This window comes from Gavia stellata, chromosome 2, assembly GCF_030936135.1.
Source record: "Gavia stellata isolate bGavSte3 chromosome 2, bGavSte3.hap2, whole genome shotgun sequence".
Lineage (NCBI taxonomy): Eukaryota > Metazoa > Chordata > Aves > Gaviiformes > Gaviidae > Gavia > Gavia stellata.
The window spans coordinates 10,521,468-10,547,947 of record NC_082595.1 but is presented as its reverse complement, the minus strand read 5'-3'; the positions used below and the strand labels follow the sequence as shown (position 1 = coordinate 10,547,947).

At 42.8% G+C, this 26,480-nt stretch overlaps 1 protein-coding gene across 2 annotated transcripts; it reads right to left on the bottom strand.

The window, feature by feature from the left end:
• Positions 1-2,676: 2,676 nt before the first annotated feature.
• On the bottom strand, positions 2,677-24,974 carry PACC1 (proton activated chloride channel 1). 2 transcript variants are annotated; one of them, XM_059833132.1, is made up of 8 exons: positions 24,939-24,974; positions 20,587-20,683; positions 18,757-18,966; positions 16,552-16,706; positions 14,878-15,020; positions 8,415-8,559; positions 5,187-5,291; positions 2,677-3,400 (listed from the first exon to the last, which is right to left on the bottom strand). In XM_059833132.1, the coding sequence occupies exons 1-8, from the start codon at positions 24,972-24,974 to the stop codon at positions 3,239-3,241; spliced, it is 1,053 nt and encodes a 350-aa protein (XP_059689115.1). In that variant the 3' UTR covers positions 2,677-3,238. The 2 variants fall into 2 exon arrangements, with proteins under 2 accessions (XP_059689115.1, XP_059689118.1); XM_059833135.1 differs by lacking the exon at positions 24,939-24,974 and having other exon boundaries at positions 18,757-18,858; positions 20,587-20,663.
• Positions 24,975-26,480: the final 1,506 nt, after the last annotated feature.

Genomic DNA, 26,480 nt, shown 5'->3' with positions numbered 1-26,480 from the left:
TTTAGTGCTGTATATCACATCTTTGTGTTTATAAAGACCAGGAGAATTAGAATGGCTTTTATGAACAACCTTTTAACCGCACATGTGTCTGAATGACCTGTGGCTTTTCACTGAGTGGCAGAAGTATTAGAGGTGTGGTGGGCTGCTGGGGTTTCATTTTTGAGTAGGGTGGAAGGCTTTGTTCTGCTCTGTTCAATACAGAGCAGGTGGTGGTTGGAACAGCTGAGGCAGGTGTCCTTCCTGGGCTTGTGTTACCTATTGCTTGGCTGGTTTACTGACTTTATTCAAGCAGTTTCCAAGCGGAAAAAGTCTCTACTGCACTGTTTGAGTTGACTTTATTATACTTCTATTGTTACTTCATTTTTTGTCTCTAAGTAGCTGTGTTTCACAGAGGAAAGGGGAGTAACACTGTCTGAAGTGGCTTACACTTCCAATAGCTCCATCTGATTACAACCAATTAGTTGCTACTATCTACATGTCTGTTTGATATAAAAAGACTACATAATCAGCTGACCAGAGTAGATTCTGCCATGGTAAGTGGCTGCCCAAAATTTGGGGGAATAAAAATCCTTTACTTCTCATGGTGCTTCGTGAAGTCCTGCACCCCGATGTTAAACACTGTGGGGCCTGCAAGGGTGTGCTTTGCCAGCTCAGGAGGAAGATGACTGTCATGCAGACACAGTTTACCTCAGTTTACTACTTTATTGCCTTTTTTCTGTAGAAGAATAAGACCCCCAATTTGAGATATAAAATACAGACAGTGGGGAATCTAACACTCACTTACCTTGCAGTGGTACAAAGAACAAATTACTGGCACTTGTGGTTGTTAGGAATTGTTCAAAAATTTACAAATATGGACATCAAGAGTAAGTAATAGAAAAACAACACTGTAGCTATAGGAGGCCATTTCAAACAAATAGTGCAACACTTGCTATTAGAATCACTCCTATAAATAGGTATATAAGGGTTTATTGACTGGCTCTAGTAACAACACTTCCTTATAAAACAAAACATCTTTATAGCTGAGCTGTAGTGACTGAAGTTGACTAGTATGAGAATTTTTTAAAAAAGAGTATATTAAATACTGCAGGAAGGAATGCATCCCTTATTTAACCACAGCTCCTACTTCCCCTAGAGCTGGGGCTAAGTTGTCTTCCAGCTTACCTTCTCTGACCTCATTAGCAAAAAAAACCCCAAAAGTGCAGTAGGATGCATCAGTACCTGATCAGATTGTTGTTTCTAAATATTTTTGTAAAATCCAAGAGACAGCTGCTGTGATACCATTTGTTAAAGGAACACTTGGATGTTTCTTTGACAGTGAGGAAAAGAAAGCTCAGCTGTCTCTGTGCTGACCTGTAGAACAGGCCCTCAGCAGTGTATTTGGGAAAGCAAAGGGCTATAAGCTGACCAGGGAAGTCAGTGGAATGCTTCCCCTACCACCATAGGCTGCTACATGCCAAAATCAGCAGGGTTTTTCTTGATACAGATGGTCTAAGTGTGTGTGTGTTGTGTTTGGGTTTTTTTTCTCCCCACTGCCCTGAGTTTCTGTTCCATTCCCCAGCACCTAGGGGATGAAGTAGCTCTCAGCCACTTTCCTTCAGCAGTGCAGTGTTTGCCCTTTACTACTCCCTGCTTCTGTCTAGTTTAACCTCATTCACTTCCTAGGCAGTAGGCTAACCTACCTCACCTGAAGCAGGTACAATACTGCGCTGCTGGACCTGTCTAAGAGCCATCATTGCAACATACTGAACATAAAGTGTTGACTGAACACTGCCTGTTTTTGCATCCATTTTTTTCCCCAGAAGAGTGTGATCAAGTTAGCTCAGGCTATACCATTCAAATCATGAGCTGTCTGAAGAACCAACACAGGACCTGGGGAAGAGGCAAGACCAGTAACTGCAAGTGACTGGTAGGTTGTAACCTCCTCCTGCCCTCAGCTGTCTGGGTGCAAGAGAACCTGTATGCTGCCTCCATGCCTGCAGCCAGTGCTGCCCTTTTGTTTTTCTTACTACAGTGAATAGTTGCTGCCTTGTTTAAGGCTGTCTTTGGTCAATGCAGTGCCTTGATTTGCTCTGGAAATCAGCTGAAAGTAGTAAATTTTGTTCCAAAATGCTTCCTTAGAAGGCAAAAAAAAAAGAATGAGGGGGTACTTTTGATAGGCTTACTACTCTATTAATACTCTGTTAGTAGGGGATGGAAGAAGCAAAACATGACTTGGCATGCTCTGTCCTTGCCACAAAGCTTTCAGAGCAAACACACAGTGGTGCACTGCTGCCCTGTAGACTCCACAAGTCTGAGTTAGGCATCTAGACTAACAAGGGACTGACTTATAAGGAAGAAAAAGACTACACCACCACAGCACGGTTAGTTAGCGCACATTCTCTGTGTAATAGAGAATCACATTTAAATGCCAGGCTGATGAAAGACTGTTTTTCACTTCCTTAGCAAAGGCTGGGGGAAAGAGGGAAGAGCAACATCCTGAGACAGACTTTGAACTCTGTCACCAGCTCAGATGGCCAGGTAGTGAGTTGCTTGAGTTTACTTTGAGTTGGACTGATCAGGAATAGATTTTTGTTTTTCACCTTATCCTCTTGCAGTAATATGCCTGCCTGGACTACCTCCTGTAAAGCTCCAGCTGAATCTAGGAGCAGGTAGTTTCAAAGAATGTACACAATATCCTATTTGAAGTACTTTTTAATATTAAAGTTGCTATACTTCAAATAAAAAGTGACACATAATAGAATTCCAGTGTATTTTGTTTTAACACATCCTTTGGAGAGGGGAGGCCAGACTGCTTTGTTGAGTGCTTTACCTTCCACTAAACATAGTCAAGGAAGTAACTGCATTACAGTAGCAGATGCAGGTCGTAGCTCACGCAGAAGTTAGTTAAATGGTCTCCTGGGCTGAGAAGTATTCAAACACTGTCCATTTTTTTAGAACTTAACCACTACAGTGTTGACTTTCTGAGCATTAGTGAATTCTCTCCTTTCCCCCTGGTCCCCCCATATATTGAGGTAAGCTTGTTAAATTTGGAATAGAAAAGCATGAGTTTGTTAGACCTGCCCTAGAGTTAGTTCCTTTCTGAAGTTCAAAGGCCAGTTCACTAGGCTGTTCCTCCAGCTGTCATTTTTCTGGACGAAAACATACCTGTTTTGCATCTTTAATTGCTGTATTGCTGATTGAAGTTTATTCCAGTTATTTTTCTATCCCTTCTGCTATGAATAGTTAAAAGGCAGTCTCAGCTTATGTGGTTCATTACTTGACGACTCCTCTTCAGATGTCTCTTTCGGATTTTGATCATCCACTTAACACTTAACTTAGCAAAGTCTGCTGCCTTAAACAGAGCCAAAAAGATGCCACAAAGAAGAGCAATCATGTTCCAGGGATTTGCTGTGATAATCTGAAAGAGATTAAAAATATTATTCCCCTTATCTGACACATCAGATATTATACCTGTTCAATAATGAACAATTCCATTTTTCAAACTGAAGTGTTTTGCAGCATATTCCTTTACGCTGCAAAGGAGGCCTGTAGTGCCTTCTCCACACATCTGCCTCACCCCATGGTTTTCTGATTACTTCCATCAGGAAGGAAACACATTGTACTAGCTGCTAAATTCCTTTAGGCTATTCTGAGGATATTGAATTGTTTACAATTTTAGAGATACAGTTAAACTGCTAGTTTTAATTATAGATTAAATTTACTGTATTATTTGAAGATTTACAATATTAAGCAGTCACATTAAAGAAGATCTTCCAGAAGACAAAGCTAAAAGAAACAACTACTGGAAAGCTTTAACAAGACAGCATTGTAACGCTATACCAGCTTTTGAGAGCAGCAACTGTTTCTACAGACCTACAGCAAGTATTTTATATTTCTATTTTTAACTACATTTGGTTCAAGTAAGTTTATTTATAGTTTGCAGTTCTCCTCATACCTCTAGGCACAAGGATGATTTCTAGGATCTCAGATGAAGCAAGCAGAACTAGGCTTAGGCAGCAATATAGTAGCACACAGCTTTCAGACTTGCCATGGAGTCTGCAATGCTGACAGTCAGCATGAGCGCAGTGTCACTAGGTCACCACCTGAGCCAGAAGGTCTTAAACAGGCTTTCTGTATTTGTTCATCTTCCTGAAAGCAGCAGTGCTGCCTGCCAGTGCTTGTGAACTATGGCCTCTACAGCAAGAGGAAACAAGCACCAACAATCCACTGGATGAAAGGCAGCTTGAAGAAGGCAGAGGTGTGAATCCCACGAGTGAAAGGTGCCGGGAATAGGGCTGGCCTCTCAAAGCCAAGGAGGCACTGGTACCAAGGAGGGTGCCCAGCCCCAGCACAGACACGACAGCATGAGTGCAAAGGACCAATTACCCCGCATGGTCTGGGTTCACACTCTGGTTTTGGGCAAGAAAACAAGAACTCTGTGGATTTTGCTGGTGATGGACTTTGGTTATCAGGTGGGGCCATTTTAAATGCAAGATTTTAAACAGATTGTCTTTGCACACTTCGCTGTTCTACATTTTTCTGGGAAAGGCAAATGTATCTGACCGTCTCCCCTCAAACACTAGGAAAACAAGATCTAGCTCACGTGCTTGAAGTGCACGTACCCACAGCACACACCTGCACACCTTTTAAGCACTCCAGTGACTGATAGTGGTCTTGTCTGGCACATCATACGCCTCTGGCTGCAGCATATTGAGCTAAATTTTAAAGTGCTTCTCATGCATTTGAATGCGGTACCAAATCCTATTCTAATAATGGATAAAAAAATAACACTAGGCTATTTTTTATTGTTCTCATTTAAGCCTAGGTTTCTTGCTTGTCAATTAATAAAAAAAGTCATTAAATCAGTTCACCCAAGCATACTTATTTAAGCAAAAATTTCAGACTTGACCTGAAGCTACACTTTGTTAGAACACAGGGGACGTGCTTTTTCTTAGCTACGTGTACTTCTAGCTGCAAACAGAATGCTGACTGTCACCAAGCCAAGGAAAGGCATCAGTTGGTCTTGACCTCCACAGAACATGCATTACTGGATATAAGGAAGAGCCTAGACTGAAATTTCAGAAGTAACCTCACTCTTCCTCTGAATTTCTGCTTGGAGTGAGGTAACAGAGGCAAGCACACACACGCAAACCGTGAGCATATACAGTCAGACAACGATTCAAAAAGGGACTAGTGTTACTCACATCTTGAACAGTCTGTATAAAAGGATCTTTCCATTCGAATACCACAAAAAACAGCTGGTCACTTCTTGCTTTAGTTCTCTGGTCAATATAGTTAACCACACTGGTCTGGAGAGAGGGGAGAAAAAAACCACATGCGGGTTGCTTTCTTCAGTGGTATAATAAGTCTTTTGTGCAATAGAAAAAGCTTGTAAGAAGGTGGAAACAGCAGACTGTTTAGGGACTTCCAATTCAGCCTTCCTCTACCTGGAACAATAGGCTCCCAAAATATGGAAAGGGCAGTTTCCTCCATCTGTCTCATTCATATTCGTTTCCTATTTCTCACTTAAAACAACAGTAAAAATTTCTCACTTAAAACAGTAAAACACTGCAATACCATTTTACACTGGTAGCCAGGGCCTTTCTTTTATTACATAGTTTTTCCTTTTCAAGAGGGGAAATTTCATTTACAAAATCCATTTACTTGGAACAATACAGCATTTGGAAAGTTCTCATGAATGAATGCTAAATTACTCTAATTTACCAGAGAACTACATGATGGTGGCAGGAAGACTCTTTTTGAAAAATCAGTTGTAGAATAAACCAAAAGATGCCAGCAAGAGCAGAATGAAAAATGGAAGGGAAAGAAGTCTAGATGTTAACAATTAAAACCACACTTCCTTCTACTGCCCATTAACTAGGTTATCATTTGAAACTAGCACTGACTGGCAGAGAGGTTTAGCACAATTCCACAGAGCTGGGATAACCAGGGTACAGTTTAGGATACCAGACTGATGTTACAGCCACATGAAAACACAGTCTTAAGAACCACAATCAGGAAAGTTATTAAGACATCAGGCCTCAGAAAAACATTTCTTTTGTCTTGGAACACATCCCCTAGCCCAGCGGTGAACTACACGGGGTTTGAACACAGGCAACAGCAAGACAGTTTGCAGTAACCCCCCTGCTGCTAGGAGACAATATAAACCGCTCAAGAGCCAGGCAGTTACCCAACGGGCAAGCACACTCGAGTTACAGCTGAACAAGCGGTGGAAGGACCGATCCCCTCGCCAACCCTCAAAGGAGTATTTACATCTTGGTATGTGCACAAGGGAGTACTGCTGCTCTTCCTACAGTAGTTTAATACTGTACTGGAAGTAATGAATCCAGCAGTACTGTAACTTCGTTTCAGGATTCTGACAGGAACTATAGATACCAAAACAGTGATTCATTATATGAGGGGTGACCTGCTACAAAAACCTCATGTCCGCCATGGTTTAGTTTCTTTACAAATACTTCAAGATTTCTGTCAGTCTTCCCCACACACCCTGCTCTGAACAGATTTTAGGCTGCGAACATGCAGAAGCAGGAACTAGAATGCTTTATGTGTCCATTCAGAGCATATGGGAGCTTCACCACCTCATGTTTTCTGGTCAAACACCTTTGCTGCAGACTTACCCTATACTTCTACAGCTCATTTAATTATTGCAGTGTACCATCACCCCAACTACACTCATTCAAGAAAATTGCACACCAGGAAACAAACAGTACACAAAGGTAAATGAAGGCAATGGGAAAGGAAGCAAAGACAAAGTAATGACTACTGGGCTAGTTAGACTAACTGACTGTGCTATTTGACCTAGTATTTGTATCCATCTTTCTGGTATGCAATCTCCCAGTTTTAGATTTGAAAGGCTAATGGACTTCCTTATGCAATTGGAGTAGGTGTTGTACTGTCAAACAAAGCAAGTGCAATTTATGCCTGAGCTGTTTCAACTTCTACTGTATTATTAATAGGGATCCGAAACCCAAAATTCACATTGGTACCGATTCCTAGTTCCTAGGTTTTATTAAAAACGAACAAACAAACAAACCAACCCACAAAACAAACAAAAAAAACCAGTGTTCACCTACCCAGATGATAAGAGAGTCCATAACTGCTGGACTAAGTGGATGTTCATGGTCACAAAAGGCTCAGCTTTTTCTGAGTTTGAGTCAGCCTTTTGTTTCCACTTTGTGACACGTTAGACTCAGGCACACAAAGGAGGACTTTCAAAAATCCTACACTAGGTAAGTACCAAATGGCAAGTGATACAGAGCTGTAGATGATGACAGACAACTGCTGTTAGTGCTTACGTGGCAGCAGTTGACTGATGCATTCTTTCCCCTCCAGACTGAGGCATTAGTTTGGGACTTGCACATCTTTGGGATTTGCCTCCTGTCCTCCTCCAGTGGAGCAGGAGGGTACCCACCTCACAGTCACAGCTCTGCTCTTCCCTTACAGCTTTGGCATGTAAGGCCCTAACTGTGACAACTGAGGACAGAGGAACAGAAGATTCTGCTTCATTTTGATCTCCACAAGGTACTCTTTCCAAGTGTACCATGGACTAAGAGAAAGCGTAGTCTCTAAAAGGTACGCTCTCTGGAAAGGACAGCTCTTAAAATTCTCATTTCTCACCACCAATGAGATGCTTCCTCTCTAACCAACACTGGGAGAAAGATAACAAACTCAAAACACAATTATTTTCCTGTCTGTTAGCGTGAACAGAACAGGAATGAAAGTCAAACTCATTTCATCTCTAGCTAAGTTTGCATCCTCCACCTGCATATTTTCTAGTTTTAAATGATGCAAGAAGTTAAGTTACTCCATGTTTCTAAGGATACCCAACAGGTAAAAATCCCAAACCTAAACAAAAAGCAGACATAAGAACGCTACAAAGGATACAAGGCTTATGTTTACCTCTTCATTCTAACATCAGCCCTTGTGATAACCTAAACAATACCTCTTTCCAATACTAGCTATTATTTAGACAATTCTTTTGGGGATCGTTCCCCACCTTGAACTAAAGGTAGCTGTGTTAGTATTTCTTTGCCAGTCTCTTCGGACCCTTACCTCAGACTACAGGTGTCACTTACAACACATTCAAGGACTGGATTTTCTGGCCTCCCCATTAGGAGATGTTTTCCTGAGATACTTCACTAGGCCATACCGATAGCAGAGCACGTCAAGACATCTATGCTTTTGCAGATCCTCTCCATGTTAAGAAAGAATGCAAGTAACTGTACAGCCCAAACTGCTCAGTGGCAAGTGGCATAATGGATGCAATGAAACAAAAACCAAGCTCCTGATGTTTCACGTACTTAACCAACCAACCGACTCACCCTTCTTCCAACTCATATTGCTATTTGCCCCAAGAACTGGTTCTGTTGGCCACTTATCTATAAAACCATGGCAGTAACTAGTTTTTTTACCTCTTGTTTGAATTCAACAGTCTCACTACCGTCTTCTTCTTTTGTTTTCACCAAGGACATCTTGACCCAAGTTCGAAAGCCTCCGGAAAACTTCCAGCTGGAGTATGAACTTTCACAGTCCTTCATGAATTCTGCTTTTTCTGGACTAAAGGAAAGAGACCATTACTTTACCAACCAAGCTCAGAGCGGTATCTGACCACTGTAGGCAGGAGAAGACCTACAGGTACTTCAAAATGTGTTCACACTTCCTTTTACGTTTCAACTGCCAAAATTCAGCATATAAAACATTGTTAGTAATGATGTTTTGATTAATGGTAGCACTTGCACTCATGTGTTCTTAACCACAGAAGACTTACCTGGTGCCCTACAACCCCAGAGTTTTGCCTGCCCCTAGGGATTGTTCTGCCTTATAGGGGAGCTTTGTTCTGCTCATCTGTCTCCTCTAGGACAGAAAGGAACAGAGCCAGGACCCCAGGAAACAGTGTGCCACAATGCTCAGAAGCAAGAGATGGAAGTACCAGCCTAGAGGCAGGGCAGGCTGCTTCACCCCATTTCTGGGATGCAAATAAACTGGCTGCAATGCAGACATACTTCAAATGCTTTGAAATTTACACTTGGTGTATTCCTATTATTTTGGGAACACTATACCTTTGGTGTAAGGCTCCCATCTGCCATAACATGGCTGTTTTCCCAATATGCAATCACAGATATTTGTAGCACCAGAACAGCAGGATTGTTCTGTGTCTTTTTTTTTTAATACTGTGACCGTAAGTCATTTTAAGGCTTCCAATACCCCTTACACCACACATGGTAAAGGGGCAGCTCTAAGGCATATCTGGTCTCCATCCTGTCTTTATCAACTGCACAGGACACAGTGTATTAACCACGCTATTTACTTGGAGCTTCTCAGTACTGTGATTTTAGCCACTTTTATGTCATCTGTATGAAATAAGCCTGGCCCTGCAGCTGCTTGTTCAACAAGGTTTCATTTGAGATGAAGCGGTAAACCACTGTGATGAGTCATGAATCATTAAAGCACAGACTGCTGATTTTTACTAAAAATAGATTTCAGGTTGCAGAGATATGTCAGGGTATGCTCGTCCATGAGACAAGGGAAAGGGTTTTGACTCCAATTAAATCCATCTTCCTGGGTGAAGGGAGGGAGTATACTCGGCTCATATGGCAGAGGGTGTGCATGGCTAGGTCTGTTGGGAGATTAAGGTATCTCGGTCTTTCAAAGAAAGATGAGAAGTGACGAAGAAAAGCAGAGCTGAAGAAGCAAGCTCTCGTCCCAAAGAACAGACCAATCAGGAAGATTTGTCCTGTACCTGCACTGTGTGGATTTGCACTTTTCCTGTCTTTTTCCTTAGTTTTCAGAACTGGGGCTCCTTTCTGCAAACCACAACGTCTTGTCTACAAGGCAGCAAGAGCACAGACTGATAAAAAGATTATCATACTGATAGCTACTCTGTACTACACTGGCTGTTCAGGCTTAACAGATGAATATGCACATGTTCGTAGAAAGGCAAAACCTAGCAAAGCATTGCTGTCAAGTCAGGGCTTCAGGTGATGGGCTCAAACACAGAACTCCATTGTGCATACAAGCAGAAAGGAGAAGCGTTTCTGGAAAGAAAAACTAATACACTTTGCTACCCATCAAGACAGATAATATTCCAAGAGTGTTTAAGCAGGTTAGGAATATCTTTACGGATTTGTGACATTAGCTGCTTGTTTAGTGATCCCAACAGGATGGCAGTGCACCCCTCTAACCCTCACAAGGAAGACATAAGCAAAGCATCAGAATAAAGCCCACTGCCTGACTGCTCCATACAAACCAATGACATAGGGAGACCTAATCTGACAATGATTTCTTCCCCCTTTGGTAGGTGGTTATAGCAGCAGCTGATGGGACAGTACGGAAGAGCATGGTGCTTTGCCACTCAGAGGAACATACATAATTAGCACTCTGCCAGCCAGTCATATGCCTAAGGCATGACTAAATACAGGATCCTAGAAAAGCTTTCCAAACCAACATGGAAAATTGAGACAGGAAGTTATGACACAGCTGAACATCACAGCCACAACTTAAATGGTAAGCAGACAGCAGTAGAATACTTTGTTTGCCCTTGACAGTAATTGTAGGCTTGAAAAAGAAAGATTAATAGTATCTTAGGAGAAGCTGTGGACAACTGATCTGAGAAGGCGTCTCCTTGCATGTGCCCATAATCCAGACCACTGCCACAGAGTCAGGAAAAAAAAGGGGGGGGGGAGCAGAGCAGAGAGGCACTAGCTTTGTGCAAACGATAGCAGAGGGCAAATAACACAGCTTAAAAACCACACACAACTAAGTGAACACAAGACAGGCAAGGGATTTTAATCTGAAGAACAATTCTCCAGGCAGACAGTTTCTTTTAATTCCCTCTTCACCCCAAAGACATACAACCTGCAAAGGCTGCACTTTTTTTTTTCCTGTTCAGTAAGTTCTTCTACCTGTTACACTGTCCTTTAGATGTATGGTAAGATTCCTGGAATACTCTGCACCAGGCTCTCCCAAGATACTAATGGTACCACAAGACCATGTAAAAATTCCTACATCACAGCAGAGAATGACAAGTGCAAGAGGCCACTGTCTCACTCAGGTGAACTACAAAGCCCTGGTCTCCCCTCAGCCAATGCTCTCCGGTAATCACTGACAGTTCAAACTACTAACAAGGAGCATGTTGCCCCAGCACAGACTGATCAACATCAGACCACGAGAGATTGTATTTGTCCCAACTGTGGGAGCTGCTAACCTAATTCTGGACTGGGTTCTAGCTCTGCAGTGGATCCTTCTAACACCGATCTCGATGGACCAACCCACAAGAGCCAGAGGCAGCTTAGGACGTCTCACCAGCAGATTCCAATGCAACAGCAAGAGCCAAAACCACAGATGGGTCAAACCCAATTTGTGTTTATTGCTTTTTCCCTAGACTGGTAAACTCTCAGACAGCTATGGGATCTAATAAAGGGTCAGATGGTTTGGTACCAAAAGTCTCAGCCCTTCTATATTATAATTTATTCCTCTGCACACAGCAAGCAGGCCAGAGACATGAACATGGAGCTCTGTTTAGACCCTTAAATAATCTCTGACCTGTTCAGACTGGTATTCATCATCTCACATGACCATAAGTTATTTTACATGCTACGCTAACAACAGTTTTGTCAGTAATATGTTCAGAGGATTTTCTTCTTAAACCCTTGTATTATACTAATGACAGTTCAGGAAAGGAACTTGTATTTTTAGCTACACTTTTTTGGTAATTTGCAAGGGTTTCATTATTCCCTTCCCTCCAATTAATATGGTACAGACAGCAGCTGCCACTGTCTTATTAAAAAAAAAAAGAAAGAAGAAGAAAAAGCACCAGTGGCAGTATCCCTCCAACTCACAGGCCAACAATAGAACACAGTTCAGCTGTGTTCTGTGAAGGCCAGAACAAAACTAGCAAGCAGTGCCAGCTTCATGCAGTCTGTCGATCCAATTTTAACAGAAGAGCTGCAGAGAATAAAACCCTTGACAGAAACAGCTGGACCTTACTTGAGTCCTCACCACTTGCTATGCCTCAAAAAACCCTTAAAGACACAAGTCTCTAGATGCCATTTTTATTATTGCTTATGGCTGATGCTTGCAGCAGCCTTCACTGATACAATTATTGCTATTTAAAGCAAAAGTGAGCTGCACATAATACCGTGTACACAGAAGCTGTGGTGTAGATACAGCAGGACTCTTCTCACCAATTTCAAGGGGGTTTGGATTGTGATTTAAGATGATGGAATACCCTGTGCATATATTTTAGAGCAGTCTACCTGCCCAGCGCAACCTAAGCTGTTTGCAGCCATGGCAAAAAAATGTAAAGGTAATTATGATATCTCATGAGGTTTAGCGTATATCTCAGCATCTTTGATAACACTTTACATGAATTGCTGGACACAGTGATAATAATATGCTCTTACAACCAGTAAGCGAGACACTTTGTCAGGAAAAGTAGCTAACAGCAGCCAGTAACTGGAGTTTTTAGAGGCCATATGAAAGGACACACAACAGTTTCTACAGATGTCTTAGTCCAGCCTTCCCATCAACTAAATTTAGCATCCGCTGATGAACCAGAAATTGTTTCTATTTTCTCTTCTGCTGGAAGTTGGACAGAACGAGTACATTCCACATATGCATGTGGTTTCACGTGCACTTCAGAGTCAGGAGAAAATGTAAACTTTCAACCTGCCCCGAGCCTGTCCAGTTCATGCCCCAGGACACCAGGACAGCAATACGCAATACTGAGCAAGACAAGCCATACAAATTGTACCAAGCTTTGGAGGATGCTATACAAGAGACACTGCTAGCCTCTTGCGCACAACTAGTTCTCTTACTGTATTTCACCTAGACATGCAGATTGTTTACTACTAAGTTTAAAGGCCTACATACCTTTGCCAATTTTACCGTTATCTGGGTTAGTTCAAAACCAGTTTTAACTCTAATTCCTACTACCTGCTGCAAATGGGCACAAAGGATGCACCCCCAAACAGACACCACCATTTCCTACCTTTTTGCTTTGCTCCAAACATAACCCAGGCTCAGCCTTCACTCTCCCAGCTTCAATTCTGGTGCCTTCCAACACCGAGACAAGGCAGCTTCTCTAGGAACAAAGCGACACTTCCCCATCTCTTCGAGGATCGATTCTGCCATCTAACTGCTTTGACCTGGCAAACCTGGAGGCAGGAGGTTGCAATCCAGGTTTCTCCCAGGCAGCTTACAGATGATTCTTACCGATTCACCTACACTGGCACAAACACAGCCTTGAGGCTGGGACCTTTGCAATACTGCTTATTGCTGTTTTGCACATCTAACCTGCCTTTGCACAACATGTGGCACAAGCGTTTGGGACAGCAGGATGCAGACTTGCAGCTTGCTTGCAGAAATACTGCCAACTTAAGTAGGACATACATGTTTTAACTTGGGAAGAAACAGCTCTTTAAAATGGCTTATCTGCAAATTGATACAATGAGCACAGAAATGTGGCTTCCAAGACTTGGGTATGCATAAACCAAGTAGCGTCTTGGTAAATTGGCTCATTCTGCAAAGAGCCAGGAAGCAGATGCAACACAACCGTGCCTTCTGCTCTGTGTTTGACAAAGCATGGTCTCAGACAGTGCTTGTGTCTTGCAGTATAGAAACAGCAGTGCACCTTGCTGGAATTGGTCCCACCATACATACTGCTAACTGTGGCACAAGCCGCAAAAACCAAGGAAAAAAACAACACAGAAGGAACAAGTAGCACCTTCTACACCACTACTCTTAACTGGTATTTTCTCACCCTAAAATACCAATGCCTAAAATACCCAGAACATTAGCATTTTATGAGGTGTTTCAGTACAGTTACAGAAAGTACTTAATGACTTAAGATCTCTCCTTCACTGAAGTAGAAATGCTTTGTAAAAAGCAAATTCGGATAATTGGTCTTTGGCCACCCAGAGGTACTGTGACTGAACACCTCCAGTCTTTGCTCCATCTGAAAAGCACCAGTATGATCATGTCCAAGACTCCAAGAATGCTTTGTTACAATAAACTGTTATTTCTCTTCCCCTCCCTCACCTAATTTTGTTCTGCATATGGCCTGTATCCCTGTGCTTTTTTCACTGAGCATCTGACTATTAACAAAATAAGGCTTTCTATTGAGTGACTAATCTCTCTTGTCTAGCTTTTAATCTGAGAATTAGAGAAGAACAGAACTTGAATTTAAATTAAAGTAAAAATTAAACAGTTAAGTATGGAATTCATTCTCACAAGGTGGGAAAAAGGGCGAGGCTTTCATGAAAGTTCAAGACAGGATTAATTCCACTCCTGTTAAAATTAGAAGAAGGTTGATTAGTCACTCCAATGGCACCAATGTCAAACCAATACAAAGCAATTTTGAAAACCCCACCTATGAAATGACATCATTCTGCAGAACCTTACATAAAGCTAGTAATACAAAGAAATATAGTTAATCTTTCAATGAAATCACAAAAAAAAAAATCAGTCTAGGGGTCTATTCTTTACAGTAATTGCTTTTTTTTTAAAAGAAAAAAAGCGCAGAAACATTAGTGTTCTCAGTGCACTTCCTGAGCACACCGCCAGGACAGCACACTTCCTGATCACCCACAGCAGCAGACAGCAGTAGGCAGCACAAACTTCAAACTTTTAGAAAGTGCAGCACCAAATGGCTGAAGCATAGCTGAAGGGCAGTTTCTGTCACTGAAAAAGTCCTCAATTCATTTTCTAAAAAGTAAGATTAGTAACCTAAGACATGAAAGAGCATCAATGTAACCCAAACATTAAAAAAAAAAAAGAGAATATAAAAGCCTGCCTGATTTTTACTAAAAAAGCCCTGCTTTCACTAGCATTGTTGTAGCAAGTTCAGTGCAGTTACAGGCTCATCCCTTTACATACCTATTGATGAACTCTTGGAAAGAAGAAAACAGAAGGTAGTCAATGGCACTGAAATCTTGGTCTGTTCCATTTAAATGAAACTGCAAAAACACCAGTTCCTTTTTCTTCACATCACGAGGGCCTTGAACAACCAAAGCATACTTCTGTAATCAGACGAAGAGACAGTGAGAGTAGCAAAGGAATCCTCATTTCCTGTTCATGAGTTTGCCATCTGTCACTAGTACTCTATAGAAATCTAATACACACCGAGATTTCCTTGGCCGCTACTAAGTACACATCTATTAAAATATCTAACAAGAACGCCAACTGAATCCCCCCTTTTGGTTTAAAAATGAAGTCTTTACATCAAGATTTAGTGGTTTTCTAAGAAATCTGCTTTAGTTCTATCATAGTCCCTCGGGTTCATGTGGAATTACCAGTCAGGGCCCTGCAACCTGCATTCTGCAGAAGGACAATCAAAACTGGTTTGAGCATTAAAGTCTAGGAACTTTCAGCTCTTGACATGAAACAAGTTAATACGGAGTCTGATGTGGAGAACATCAGGCTTCTCCTTGAGAAAAAGGAACAGTTTCACAGCCCCCAGCACCTCAAGTAAGCTGCTGAAAGGAAAAAAACTTCAACAACAAAAAATGCTAGCAGGCAGAATACAACTTAAAGTAGTGCAGGCATTGGATTGAACAGCAAGCTGCTGCTTGCAAAAAGACTCAGCCAATTTGAACTGGGCTCTTTATGGTTCAGAGGTCTCTGCCTCAGTGCCTCTCCACTCCACTGCAGGACTAGAGCCTATTGGATCAGCAAGCTTCTAAATGCTAAATGAATCTACCACGCAGCATAAAATGGAGGTTCTTGGTTTGTTAAAACGTGCAAAAAGAGCATATTAGTGGCAGAAATTAAATTAGACTTGCACCTAGAAAATTACTGTCAAATATACTAAGGAGCTGCTTCCCAGAAAGAAATGGTGACTGGCCAAAAGGCAAAACATGAAGAGGAAAAAAGTTGACCAAACAGGTACCCAGACCGTTTGTTTGTTTGCATTTAGTTTCCTTAAAAACAATCTGAGCAATCACTTTTGATACAAATGACCATATTTAATACTTTATTTTTTGAACATTTATTTATACAGAAGCCAGATTCCCTGCATTTTTAAGGGCCATTTAAGACAGACTATCACTCAATTTACCCATCTTATTGGCTCACAGCATTTCGGCGTAATGAAACGCTTGGTGCCCAGTTAAGATTTTTCCAAGTGTGACAAAAATAGTATGTAATTCCCAGCAAACATACTAAAAGAGATAAGCTATCCTGCTTTAATGGAATAACTGCTACTGCTTTCAATCAAAGCTAGTTTTACTGTATCAAGGAGTATGCTTGCCAGTTCATTTAGGAGAGGAATGAAGAGGGAGTTTCATTGTGAAAAATGACTTATTTTGTCCCATTTGGGTTTTCGTGCTGCACACACCCACGTGACAGCTGATCATTCATAACACATATACACACTGACCTGGGTCTTTTACATTTCTGAAAACAAAAGGACAGGAGGCTTGGGGGAAAAAAAAAAAAAAAAACTAGAAGCAAGTATTTTTTGCAGCACTTAGTAAATATTTTTACTTTCAAATACCATTACGAACCGAAAACCCCCACTGAATAAGCTTTGGTATGTTATATTAATATTACCATAGTTTGATTAGTAAAAGGATCTGTGTAGTTGATTCTCTGAGTGGTGCATTCAATGTCTCCTGGCTGACCTGGATTTATCAGAGGCGGAATGTGATCATAGTAATGATGCTTGCAGCTAAGCAGCCGAGCCTTGCCCGGGTAAAAGGCAATACCTGTTTTGGGAGAAAAAAAAACATTGAAGAGAGCCGATTTCTTTCCCAAGGACATAGATTTTCATTCTGGGATTTAATCCCACAGGATACTGAGCTGTCCTCAAGATCCATCAAAACAATCAAATTAAACCATGCTCTTCAGCATTTTTCTGGAGGAGGACAACCAGGACAGAACCCCTGTGATGCAACCAAAAAAAAAAAAAAAAAAAAAAAAAAAATCAGGGTTCATGTTCTGCTATGGTGACTCCAGGTCCACAGAAGCTAAGTTTCCCTAGTCTTCCCACAAGCCAGCAGCTAATACATCAGTCCCTCTGGCCCCAAATGAAATGAATGTGTGAAGTAAGGTAAGGGACCACTGAAGTCAAATGCTGAAGTGCTACATGTCCTATGTCCATGTTTTCAGATGTTATCATTTAACATGTCAAATTTTAATAGGAAATTATGTACTACATATGACAGATCAAAGATCACTGGCTGATCTAATAAAAGGGAAAAGATGTTCTTCAGAACATCTAGCATCTTCCATCACAATAAAAATCAAAGCCATCAAACAAGTACTAACTGCTACCATCCCTTGTTACTTATATCACTAGGTAGGCAGGCTACTACTTCACCCATATGAAAATTCATGTATACCATAAATCTATGGTTTCAGACCAACAGCATGCATTAAAAAAAAAAAACCTCAGTCACATCAGCTGTAGAAGGCTAGCAAAATAAAAGGCCCAAAATCCTGTTATGCCACATATACCACATATAGTATTGAAAACAAGCTTGCTTGAAGATAATCTAGACCAGCTACCAAAAAAGTATGATTTATTAGATATGATTAACTCACACAACTGAGCTGACCTGCCCACCAAAATGTGAGACATCAAACCAGTCAGCATGTATCAGTCTAAAAATGCTTTATCCCTTTCTTCAGTGCTCCACGCTTGCAACTTGCCATCTCATCACTTTAATAGAGCAATGAAGTAAAGGGCTATGTTAATTTAGGTTCTCTGATCTGGTAGGGATCCCCGCCGATACTTTTGGATTTATATGTATGTTGCTCTGCTTCTTTAAATGACATTTTCTTCCTGTTGCTGTATGAAAAGCTCACATGGAAAAAAAAAAGGGGGGGGGGGGGGGGAAGCCTGCTCTTACAGTCAGATTCATATGGTCCAAATGACCCGACCTACTTACAGAGCTGAGCCTAACTGACCTACAGAAAAACAACTACAGGAATATGGCAACAACTTGAAACACTCACCTTTCAGACACAATTACTGGAGTGGTTATTTGTAAAATGTGGTAACACTTCAAACAAAAGTGTTATTTTTAAATTGGAAACTGACCTATGACTGAGTTGCATTTGCTACTGCAGCTCTATTTATGAATGGTTACTCGATAATTTAAAAAAATAATAATGATGAACTCACTATTCAAAAACGCTTCTGTTGCGTAATCCCGCCTGCAAACTGCAACACAGTTTTCTGATGCCATGCTGCATTTTTATGCCAACATTGTTCCCTGCAGTCACAGCACATTTTCATTGCCTGCTGATGTAACACCAAGTTGTAAACAATGCAGAACAGAAGCAGAAAGTGGCATTGTGCTTATTTTGTCGTTGGTTTGAAAAATTCACCTTCTTTACTGTCAAGAGCATCTCACTGTCCAGTGCACCACTGAGGTCCTGGTACACAGCCTGTGTGCTACCCTGTTTGAATGATACAGTTTTGGGAGTATTTCCATAAGGAATTATCTTCTATCCCTATAAGAGGACTCATTCTAGAGTCTGCAAACACTTCTGATGTACCAAATGTTGCATGATGCTCCGCAGCTACTGTCATTCATGTTATCGGCATGAAAATCCCCCAAATGTCCCCCAAATTTGTCCTACAATATTAACATTTCCATGCAAAGTTAACATAAATTAGAAAAGAGGAAGTAAAAGACCCAGGTCAAAGCATTATATGCACCCTGAGCCCTGAAGAATCAGCACCAAAAATGTAAAACAAAGATAAATGTGAACAACAATTTAACCCATTTTGTTTATTACCAGTCTTACCAGGTGCATCGTACAAGGACACTTCCTTGTAAGAGACAGACATCACTGGGTGCTTGAGCTTCTCCCTGAAGTCACTGATGGTTTGATAAACAAGGAACACAGCTACAGCCATGAGCAGCAGATAAATAAACAGGAGAATTACTGAAAAAACATTCTTTAGGCAGGTCTTGGTGAAACGCAAAGAAGGGGCAGTGGTACCCAGTTCACTATCTGGAACCAAACAGAATATGGATTAAGACTTTAAAATACAGATATTTGGGCTGAATTTATGTAGAGTTCATTCAAAGATCAATCACTTGAGAGGAAAGTGAGCCTCAAACTCAGTTTGATTTAAAAAAACCCACAACTATTGCTGGTTTTGATGATCAGTCAGACAGATGCTTCCTTCTCAAGCATGAGGCATAATCATCCAAAGATTGTGCCTCTTTTTTACATGTTGAATTTAGAACTCTGCTTAAGGACATGGCAGGCAGGAAACAAGGTTTATTTTCAGGAAGGACATTTTATTTTCAGAAACAAAGTTCAACGTTCATAAGAAAGTCTGTTGATGGTCAATCTTTCCTCCTGGAAAAAACATCTCCTTTCCCCCCTCCCAGTCTGAAGTGATTCTTACACACTCAGCATATGCATCAGCCGACAGATTTAATATTCTAATGCTCTTACACAGCTATCTGCATAGCATCTCCACCACGGTAGAAGTCACTAGGTATTTGTTACCCTCTCATTTTTGGACTCTAGTTCGTAACTCCTTGTGCATACTACATAAAGTTTCACAAAAGGATTCTTCCAATTACAGCTAGAAAAAGACCAACCCAATTCTCTCAGTCTCCTTGCTTTCAAAGCTTATTCTCTGAAGATCTTCACGCTTGCCTCACTTGTACACAGACACTGCCTTCCCCATACTCCTTGCATTCACCACTTCTTTTGGCAATACTTGTAAGGAAAAAGTTCATGTACTCTTGAGTTACACGTCACGTTTTGATTGTGAGCGATATACAGCTGAACACACAAAAGGAGCATTAAAACGCAACATATGAAAGGAGACAAGTAGGCATATTTTACGCTGACTCTTCTGTGTGGTGTAATCTAATGAGTTAGGCCCTCTCAGGCCATGCCATGCTGTCCTTCAACTGTAATAGCCCGGTTTGGTGTTTGTTCCTTACCACAGCAATCACTAGCCTTTTAGTAAATCCTATTGAACACATAACCTCTAGCAAAAGTCCATGGTCACACACGTGTTCCCAAGCTCATTGCCAGGAGATGGCAGCCAAGGGAATTAGGACATTAATATGCATAAAATTGCACTATTGAAACAAGTATGTCTTGAACAGCTGCAAAGCATTTAGAGGATACTCATTTCAGGTTGGCTTACCTTAATGCCTACATCTGAGCTGCATGCAATAACCCCATTTAACACTGCCCCACACCCTCCAAAAGCAGGTCTGAACAGTCTAACTAAAATCTGTTTAAAAGCACATCTGTTCAATATCGCACCTTGCTCACATAAATCTGGCACAGACTTTGCTTGCAATCCACTGCAACTCAGGTAAGATACAACGTAAAGGGAGATGAGATGCCAAGCTATCTCAGAACTAGATGTGCTGAACGTTCTTTAATTGAGCACAGTTCATGACAAAGAAATGCTCTCATCTCAATCCTTGGAAAAACTCCTTGGCTTTCCATTGGCTCTTATTCCCCAGAATAAGTAATTCAGTGTTTTGTTTGCTTTCAGAAGTACAATTAAAAAAAAAAAAACCACAACCAAACCCACACACAGCAGCAGCTTATGAGGCACTTAAAATTGGTAATTTCTGGGTCAGTAGTTCTCACCTGGTAAAATAACAGAGCTGGCATCTTCATGAACTTCCATCTCTCCTTCTCTCTCATCTGTTGGGTTTTCAGATACTCGCTCCACATCTTCACTTAGCTGTGTAGTTAAAACAGTGGTTCAATTTCCAAACATGCTCTCAACTTGCAATTGCTGGAATTTCTATGGTACAAATAAAAGAGGCTCCAACTAACCAAACACACAAAAATATGCCCCCGGTCCAAGAGCACCCAATATCTGTTCCACTCGTTCACAAAACAAGAGCCACATTTATGCAGACCTACAGCTAAAAATTAAGTGACTTGCATGCTGCAAAAACAGAAAGGCAGCACATTAAGTTTAACCTACTTCTACCCTGCTGCTTCAACAAGAACATCACCTTTTCTTTCAAGATCAAAGTAATTGTTTCCCTGGCAGCTTCAGCTTAACTTTAAACACCCAATTAGGACAATGCCCTCTGAAATAAGCAGGAACTTCAATCTGTCACTCAAGAAAGTATTTTTAGGCATAAACAAACCACAGCACATTCCAGCAAACAGAACATTAGCACTTCTTAATAAAGAGGTGCATAAAGAGCGAGTTGCATTTTGACAGGTATTAGGGCAAGTAACTCAAATGCAGTCTTGGCCACATAGGTAGGTGGGTCATTACAAGACAACAGTCAAACATCCCTACATTTCTGGCACTTACTTGAGCTGACTGTACATATTATTATATATTAGTGGTTATGCAACTAATTAGTCTTCCAGAGTTTCTAAAACAGCAACAGAGACCAGATGTTTTCTTGTTTTGCTATTCAGAGCTCTGGGCCCAAACTGCCAAGACACTTCTGTCAAAGTCAGAAGCTTGTCACATCAGATAGGCACCAGAAGAGATCATGAAGCATATATATACACACACAAAGTGTCTCCTGTATGTTTTCCAAATTTCTTTCATGGCCGGGAATGACATACAAATTACAGCAAGGCAAACGGGGTCATAAGCTTACAGCCTATCATGTGTCGCACAGTAACTGTCCAAACTAAACACTCAGCATCACCTACCTAATTAGGTAAGGGAGATTAGCTTTGTTCCTATTTCAAGGAAAATGGGTGCACAGTTAATGCAGCATCCATACTGAATGCTATTAAACTTTACACCCCAAACTTACTCAACAGTAATGTGCATGTATCCATAAGGAAGTGCTTTTCTTTCACCCAACTGTAATTCAGTATGGAAATGATTGTCATTATACTATTAACAGATCATCATTCACACTTATTAGGAAATACTCCACTCATTTTACATCTTCAAAGCCTGACGTAAAGTCTCCATCACCTCCTGTCATATTTCTGTATTCATTTCCACCACGCAAAGCAAGTTGAAAGCAGGTACCCAGTTGTTTTTAAATGCTTTGCACATAAATAAAGCATGATTTCCCATGGTGTGAGGCATGGAGTGAACAGGTAACTAATAGGCTAAATTCAGCTTATTTGCAGAAGACTTACCAGGGCCCTAGCAAAGATACTTTTTTTTTTTTCCAATTATCTTCATAAAATAAGGGAAAATTAAGACTCTGCTCCTTTTTGTAGAGTCACACCAGTTCTATTTGTTTACCTGACCCAAAATAAGCTATTCTGACACCGGAAGAGTATTCACTGAACCTCTTGTACTGGTTAAGCTAAATCAGCTAAGAAGCCAGTTCAAATTATACTCATGCAAATTCCTTATACCGGAGCTGATCCAAAAAGTTTATCGTAAGTTACAAAGTCACTGCAGTTGCTCAGCTATCTCCCACACCTCTCAGGACAAGAGGAAATGTCCTCAAGTTGTGCCAGGGGAGCTTCAGGCTGGATATTAGGAAAAATTTCTTTACTGAGAGAGTGGTGAAACACTGGAATAATCCTCCCAGGGAAGTGGTGGAGTCACCATCACTGGAAGTGTTCAAGGAACATGTGGACATGGCATTGTGGGACATGGTTTAATGGGCATGGTGGTGTTGGTTGATGGTTGGACTTGATGATCTTACAGGTCTTTTCCAACCTTAGTGATTCTCTGATTCTCTGGTTCAGCCACAGTTCCCCAGGTACAGGCACCTCATCTACATAACCTGAGGTTATGTGGAGGGTAAGCAAATTCTATTCCTGATTGCAAGGAGATCCCAACACAACCTTAAACAAGAACACAATATGCAGCATTTCTTATCCTCTCAAGAGGACCTACAGCAACTCTTCAACACGTAAGAGAAGAGAAGAAAAACTCAGAAAATGTAACCTTTCATCATTGCTTAGAAACAAAAGAAAATAACAAACAATATGCAACTATATTGTCTTCTCTCTGGTCACAAGGCAGATATAGTTTCATAAGCTTTTCACACATAAAACCAGTGGACAGCTAGTCAAAAGCAGGAGTGCTAACACTGTCTCAGGTGCAGTGAGTAGGTTGAGCGGATGTGCAAGACCCCCTAAAAACAACTGATTTCACCACAAATCCTGAACATCTGACTTGACAAGAGGTCAAGCTGCATGAACCCTCTGAGGCCACCAAAAGCCTAGCACTGTTCATGGCTCAGCGACCACGTTCTGAGCATACAGCATGCAGCACAGTGACTCTGCAAGGCACAGCAGCAGAGACCTACAAACCCAACAACTCACAGACGTCTTAATCGGCAGTCTTCTAACAAGTGGGAAGCCAGCACAGCGTTCCTGCATGACAGCTGATTCTAGCTTCTCCACACTTGATCCACAATTCAAGGCAACTGGCAACAGTGAACCTGGCACACGACAATGGTGTTCACCCTCACAGGCCAGCTCTTCCTATATCTTTTTTTTTTATAAAGAGGTGAAGCACAGTGCTAATGCAGAAGGAACATAAACTTGCAGGGCAGATAAGCTTGCAACAGGATGCAGAGATAGGATAGGATGTCAAGAACAGGAAAGGCATGAAACGGACCTTTGTTCAGCATTCCTCTGGGCTCTGCGTATGCAGCTGAGTGGGAAACAACTGCAGGAGCCTGCTCATGACCTGGCAATTCCTTTTCATTCCTGCACACAGAAAGGCACCAGACAAACAGAAGCTCAGAAAAAGCAATTCCAGACATTTCAGCATCCCTGCTAGGGGCAGGAGCACCACCGACTGTCCCAGGTGCTGGAGAAGGGATGGAAACACAGCCATTGCACTTACACACCATCTAGATTTGTGCCACAGAGTTTGGGACAATCCCAAACATACGGACGGAGCAGTGTCAGCGGTGGCTGACGCACAAGGCAGAAATGTAACATGCATAGTCCAGTCCATACTTCAGGCATCAGTGTGACTTCATTAACTCTCTCAAGTACCTCCCCTAAATACAAGCGCTTAAACGAGTTAATTGCATCCTGATAATCACAGGATAAAACCTTCCTACTGGATAAAACCCTCTTAAATAAAAAGAGAACTTGTCCATACAGACCTTTTGCTGGTCCACTGATTCATCACCTACCAATGCCTTCTAGCCTGGCACAAAAGCCAGAAGCCGAGGCTAACCAGGCAGCACTAAACTACATTAGAACAACGTATTAAAACAGAGCCCCAAACTACCCATCGCATGCCGAAGGCGGCAAGCATCTGCATTCCTTTCACCTGCAAGATGCAAACAAAAGTGACCCGCTGCAAGCCTCCACCGCTGCTGAACTTGGCACAAATAGCTTGTACCTCTACTAGGAGAGATAGGAACGAGCAAGTAGTTCCGGTTGCTGGAGCCTGTAGGTTGACAGGCGAACCAGGCGCTGCCTCGGGCTCTCGGCAGGACGATAACGCGGCCTTCAGCCTCCTCTGTGCGAGCTCTGGTGCCAAAGTCGCTTCTCACGCCCGACAGACCACCTCCTTGCTCCGAAAACCCCAGTTACAGAGCTCGCCGACCAGCTGTACCTAGCTCATACAATTAGAAGTACTGCTGCCGATTATTTTAACCACTTTCAAAGGTAAAGCACGAAGCTAAGCACGCCCGAAACACCCGCTTCTTCCCGGCGAGTGCAGACGCAACCTGACGTCCCAGTTAGCCGGCAGTAAGACGGAGCAGGGGCAGCACCGGGCAGGCGAAGGCACACAGCCTCAGGGCCAGACCCACCGGCTCGGCCACGCCCGAGCAGAGGCAGAAGGGGCAAAGCCACCCGCTTCGCCAGCGCTCTCCGCCCCCGGCAGCGAGGCGGCCAGCCCTGCCGCGCCGCAGGGCCAGAGACCGGCGCCGAACGGAGCTCAGGGCGACAGCCTCGGCTGCAACCGCTTGGCGAGCGGCAAGCTCCGGGTCGGGCGTCGCTGCCCCGGGGGGCTGCCCCGGCCGCTCCCGGCGAGCTGGGGACCGCCGCCCACTAGCGCTGCCCCGGCCCCCCCGTACCTCCTGGTAGGATGCGGAGACCTCAGGTCTTAGCATGGCATCGGCGGGGGGGCGGCGGGGCGCGGCCGCCGTGGGGGCCGGGAGGCAGCCCAGCCGCACCGCAGGCGACGGCGACACCGCGGCCGAGCCGAGCCGAGCCGCGCCGAGCCGCCCTGCCCGGGCCGGGCCACGCAGGCGCCGGGACCCCCCAACCCGCCCGCCGGCTGCTTCCCGCCCCGGCGCCGCGGCCTCGCCGCAGCGGCGCGCGGGCTGCTGGGAGGCGTAGTCCGGCGCGAGCTGCTGTAACGGTCGCCGGGCGACCGTTGGTGCCGGGCTGTGGGGAAGGGGCCGGGCAGCGGGCAGCCCCCTCGGCGGCGGCCGCCCCGGCGGGAACTACCCTCGCTTTCCGCGCCGAGGCTGTAGGGGAGGGAGGTTTAAAACGCACCAGGTGCTACCAGGCTTGCAACGCCATGGAGGAGTCGGGTCTCGGGCCGGCTTCCAGAGCTCGCTCAGCCGTTTCTGCCCAGCTCTCTTGCTCTAGGCGGCGCGCAGCCGCCAAATGCAGCGCGGTTGCTCGTCGCACGCGTAAGCGGGGTTTTTGTAACCTTTATGGAAACGTTTGTCTCTGCTGAGAACTGGGAAGCGTGACAAGGAAATGAGAGTCTTTCCTACGCCACACGCTTCACAACACAAACTCTCCTATGCAAGAATGAATTAGAGTGGAAAAACAATTTAAAACAATTCTGCCAGCTCTTCCCAAGACACACACTGTATTACTATTTTTTTTTAAAAAGAATCATTTATTTTTTATTATTTTAGTTAATAGTTAATGTTATTATTTAAATTCTTTTTATTTTTTGCTGCTGAAGGCTGCTAGCAGAACACCAAAACAACAGACTCGCTTGGCAACCAGGCAAACCTCCTGCAGGGCTCCTAGGAAGATCCACCCCCATGCGCCGGCAGAGGAGCGGCAGCAATGGGGCACTCCGGAAAGATAAAAGCCAAAACCACGTAAGAGCTGACTCATGGGCCACCCGTCCACAAATACCTACACAGCTATTTTTCTTCCCCAGCATGGAAGTAATTGTTACTGTTTCATCATCAAGAAAAAGCATGCACAACATTTCTTGCATCAAGATGCAATGCTGTAGTGGAGGCCCTGCTCAGTAGATCATTTCCCTGTGCCTGAGACCCACACCTAGTAAGTTAATAACCAAGGTTTGAAGTCCTTTGACAACAATCCTAATATACAGCTTCTCCTTTCAGAAAGAAAATATTTTAGTTCTTGTTATTAATTTTTCAGATGTAGGTGGTTCAAAGGTGGGCTCTAACTCACCCCCAAATCAGTAAAACTTCACACAGATGTTAGCTAGTATTCAGCACTAATCAATAATTATTTCAGAATAAAAGGTAAATCTATAATGTGACTTGAACCAAACTGACAAATTAGACTTTTGCATATTTCCCAGCAGCATGGGTCTCTGTGGCAAGCCATGCAGCGTATTTGCAGGCGGAGTAACCAGGCAAATGCCAGAGCTCGCTCTTGTGCGTAACGGGAGCATT